Source organism: Phaethon lepturus, unplaced genomic scaffold (genome assembly GCF_000687285.1).
Source record: "Phaethon lepturus isolate BGI_N335 unplaced genomic scaffold, ASM68728v1 scaffold37257, whole genome shotgun sequence".
Taxonomy (NCBI): domain Eukaryota; kingdom Metazoa; phylum Chordata; class Aves; order Phaethontiformes; family Phaethontidae; genus Phaethon; species Phaethon lepturus.
The window spans coordinates 1-3,753 of NW_010551767.1; the positions used below are offsets into that span (position 1 = coordinate 1).

Sequence of the window (3,753 nt, forward strand, 5' to 3'; positions counted from 1 at the left end):
CAAACCACTTCGATGACTCCTAATAGTTATCGCCAGATGTACTAATACACAACAAATCACGGTCCGGGAGGAGAGGGGGAGAGCAAATGAGTTCCTATTTCGTGAATCCCACTTTCCCGGGGAGCCTGCCCGGGGGCCAGGACTCTTTCCTCGGGCAAATCCCTCTTTACCCGGCGGGCTATGATGCTCTCAGGCATTTTCCGGCTTCGTACGGGGCGAGCAGCCTGCAGGACAAGACTTACACCTCACCTTGTTTCTACCAACAGTCCAACACCGTCATTGCTTGCAATCGGGCTTCCTATGAGTATGGAGCCTCTTGTTTTTACTCGGATAAGGAAATTAGTAGCGCCTCTCCCTCTGGCAGTGGCAAACAGAGGGGGCCCGGGGACTACCTGCACTTTTCTCCCGATCAACAGTATAAATCCAGCGGCGTCCAAGCCAAAATTGTAAATGACGAAGGCACCGACCGGAAGTACACGAGCCCTGTTTACCCCTGGATGCAGCGGATGAACTCCTGCGCTGGTAAGGCATTTCGATGCAATCGGGGGGGGGGGGGGGGAAGGAAAAGTTTCTTTCCCCAAAATTTTTAAAAGTTTCTTTCCCCAAGATTTTTTTTTTTTTTATGGTTCTTAGATAAAGCCCAGGCTGCTGGAGAGACACGGTTCCTGCGGGGCAATGTGTAACATGAAACCTTCCCAGGTTATTTTAGACCTGGCACGTTGGCACCCTGGGAACGGTGGCCGTGAGCCCAGCTTGTGGGTTCACCGGTGCAAGTTACTGGGGAATCCTTAGGAAGCAAGGGAAGGAAAAAAAAAAAAAAGAAAAAAAAGAAAAGAAAAGGAGCAGAGCAGTTTTACCACTCCTAAAGCCACCCCAACGCTTCTGCTCCGCTTCTTCATTGTCAGAGAGCGATGCAGGGAATATGCCCTCTGTACCGAGGCTCCAATGCATTTGTGGCACATTCCTCCTCGCCCCCTCCCCCAGCTCATTAGCCTGTAAGTATTGGATATTGAGAGCACGTTTCTGGGGCCGTGGGCGCACTCCCGTGGCATCGCGGATTTTCTCTGACTTACAAGTGAACTTCACGTAATTGAACTATTCTGCCCAGGAGTGGTGCTGGGGGGAGGGTTGGATTGGGGTGGCACTTATTTTTAATAATCCTATATTAAGACGTTTACTTCTAGTGTTTGCTAATGACTCCCCTCCTCTCCCTTCCTCCTGAGTTTATGCTTGCTGGATTGTGGGTCGCATTTCTTTTTTAGAGAGTCAAACTTTTAGCAAGACCATTCTGATGCTGCTTTGCATTCGAGTGCAATAAATTCCGGAGCAAATGGCAAAGGCTCTTCTATGATCTTTAGTTGATGTCTATAATTATGCTTAAATTACAGACCCTCTGTAGTCACAGCCATGGCAATAGAGTGTGTTTGTGTAAACACACCCGCATATGCGTGCACACACACGCGCACACACACATGCCTGCAGCTCCCCGGATCGCACACGTGTGTGTGCGTGTGTGTGTGTGTGCGTGCGTGTGTGTGCGCGCACGGGCTCTCAACACGCAGATGGGAGACTCTGCTCAGTGATTCACACGGTTGCTACCACCTACTTCACCTTCCCCAAGTCCACCTTAAAGCTTTTTTGTATCCCAGTTACCCCACCACCGTAAGCATGCTGCACATCCGCATTTACAGCTGGTCAGGCAGGAGAAAAGGAAAAGAGGGACACAGACAAAAAAAGCCTCCAGGAAAACAGAGCAGCTCCCCCCCTCCGTGATTGTGCCTGCAAAAAGAGGCAGAATATACTAACCACTCTTTCTGGTCTGAAATCACTGGGCCCTGTCCAATGCGATCGTTTTGTCTTTACTTCTACAGGTACAGTATATGGAACTCATGGGAGACGAGGGAGGCAAACTTACACCAGATACCAAACGCTAGAGTTAGAGAAGGAATTTCATTTTAACAGATACTTAACCCGAAGACGACGTATTGAGATTGCAAACGCTCTCTGCCTTACTGAACGCCAGATTAAAATATGGTTTCAAAACAGGCGGATGAAATGGAAAAAGGAAAACAAATTCATAAATTCCACACAGCCCAGCAGCGAAGAAACAGAGGAAAAGTCAGGGGAGTAGAACCACGTTTAATAAACGCTACCAGGCCTTTCCTTAGTGCTTATTATTACTATTATTATTTAGCTTGTGTTCCTTCTGCTACTAAAATCCTATAGGTTTGTCACAGTCTATTAATTCCCAAAAGGCTTGGTTAAAAGATGCACATTTCCCATCATTTATGACTTTCTTTAATGTATGTGGAAGTCCTAGCTTTCGAGCGACGGGCATGTATGTATATAACCACCTTTTCAAAGCGTAGATTGCGTCGCTTAAAGTATTAGAGAAATAGCCCAGATTTTTTAATATTTGAGGTGAGCATCTGTGCGTGGGTGAGTGTCCCTGGCGTGCCTGTGTGAGAAGAGATAAGCGAGTGAATTTGGGTTTTGTTTTTTTTTTTAATTAGAAATTAAGTTCATATTGTAGAAATACGAGAGATTTTAGAAACTTTTGGTTTACGCTTTTGCTAACTCCCGCTACGTCAGGCCGTCTCGTTATGCTGTGTTTAGGAGCTTATGGTCTGCAGGGGAGAAAAAAAACTTTTACCATGCATAAGATATTTAAATGGCAAAAAGAAGAGAAATCTTTTTTTTAAATGGTTGTATAAAACCCTGGGTATAAACTTGCAGTTAAAGCAAAGATGAATTGCAGGGAGATTTTTTAAATGCCGCTAAACTTCCCTAATCTGCACTAGTAGTATTAAAGTAAAAACTCGGCGTTAAACTTCAGGGGAAGCGAGGGAAGAGGTTTCGAAGCGGGCGAATTTCTGTGGTTCCGGTTGAGCTTACACTGAGGTTTCGGTGAGCTCAGCTTTACACTGAAAGGGCTTTGAATTATGGACTACCTTTCTTGGTTCTTCGTGGGCTTGGGTCGATCCTTCTTTCTTTCCTTTTCTTTCCTTTCCTTTCCTTTTTTTTTTAATTTTTGTTTTAATTAAAAGAAAACTATCTGTCCTATTAAGTCGGGGACCTTCTTCCCCACTTTTGTGGTATCTTAATTCACAATGGTATTTCTTAGCACTGGAAAAAATAAATAGATACTCTAAAGAAACGTAGCTGCCGTAAAATGCTTCCACTTCGAGTTCTGTATAAGTAAAATAAGCGCAGCGAAAATATTGATTAATATATACGTTATATATCTCTGTATTTTATTGTGTGTGCGTGAGTGTGCGTGTGAAGCGGTGTACAAATACACTTGTATACGCATCAAGGCTCTTTTGTTTGGAAGGCAGCGCAACTTGGGCTACCGCTCTAAATATTTAAAAAGCCAAATCTGGAAGATACTAATGCAAAATGGCTACCGCCGCATTTAGAGGTGGGTTTTTTTTCCTTTTCCCCGAGAGGCGGAAAAATAACGGCCGCTGTAAAGCCGCCTGGAATTTGACCCCCTACTTGGAAAAACGCTGCACGATATTTATCTTTCATAGATACCTGCCATTTCACATCGGCAGGACCGGGTGCCTCTCGAAACCTCCGGCACGGGAAAAAGGGGGGGGGGAAATAAATAAAAACATGTATGTATATGGAAGGGACAGAGGCGTTGCCAGCGTCCGAGGACGGATCATATAGGATTTGTGAGCTGGTGTGAATAAGCCCCGCACAGAGGCGAGGACAGGCACAAAGCGGAGGGCTCTCCGCACGCACGAC

The 3,753-nt window shown here is 45.5% G+C and overlaps 1 protein-coding gene across 1 annotated transcript; it reads left to right on the forward strand.

The window, feature by feature from the left end:
• The first annotated feature begins 6 nt into the window (after positions 1-6).
• HOXA6 (homeobox A6) lies at positions 7-2,165 on the forward strand. Its single transcript, XM_010291024.1, has 2 exons — positions 7-522; positions 1,872-2,165. The coding sequence occupies exons 1-2, from the start codon at positions 87-89 to the stop codon at positions 2,129-2,131; spliced, it is 696 nt and encodes a 231-aa protein (XP_010289326.1). The 5' UTR covers positions 7-86; the 3' UTR covers positions 2,132-2,165.
• The last annotated feature ends 1,588 nt before the right edge of the window (positions 2,166-3,753 follow it).

Excerpts from the sequence above, each read along its gene's own strand:
- HOXA6 (XM_010291024.1), top strand. The coding sequence starts at position 87 with ATGAGTTCCTATTTCGTGAATCCCACTTTCCCGGGGAGCCTGCCCGGG. Across the intron at positions 523-1,871 it reads GCGGATGAACTCCTGCGCTG|GTACAGTATATGGAACTCAT; the intron begins GTAAGGCATTTC and ends TTACTTCTACAG.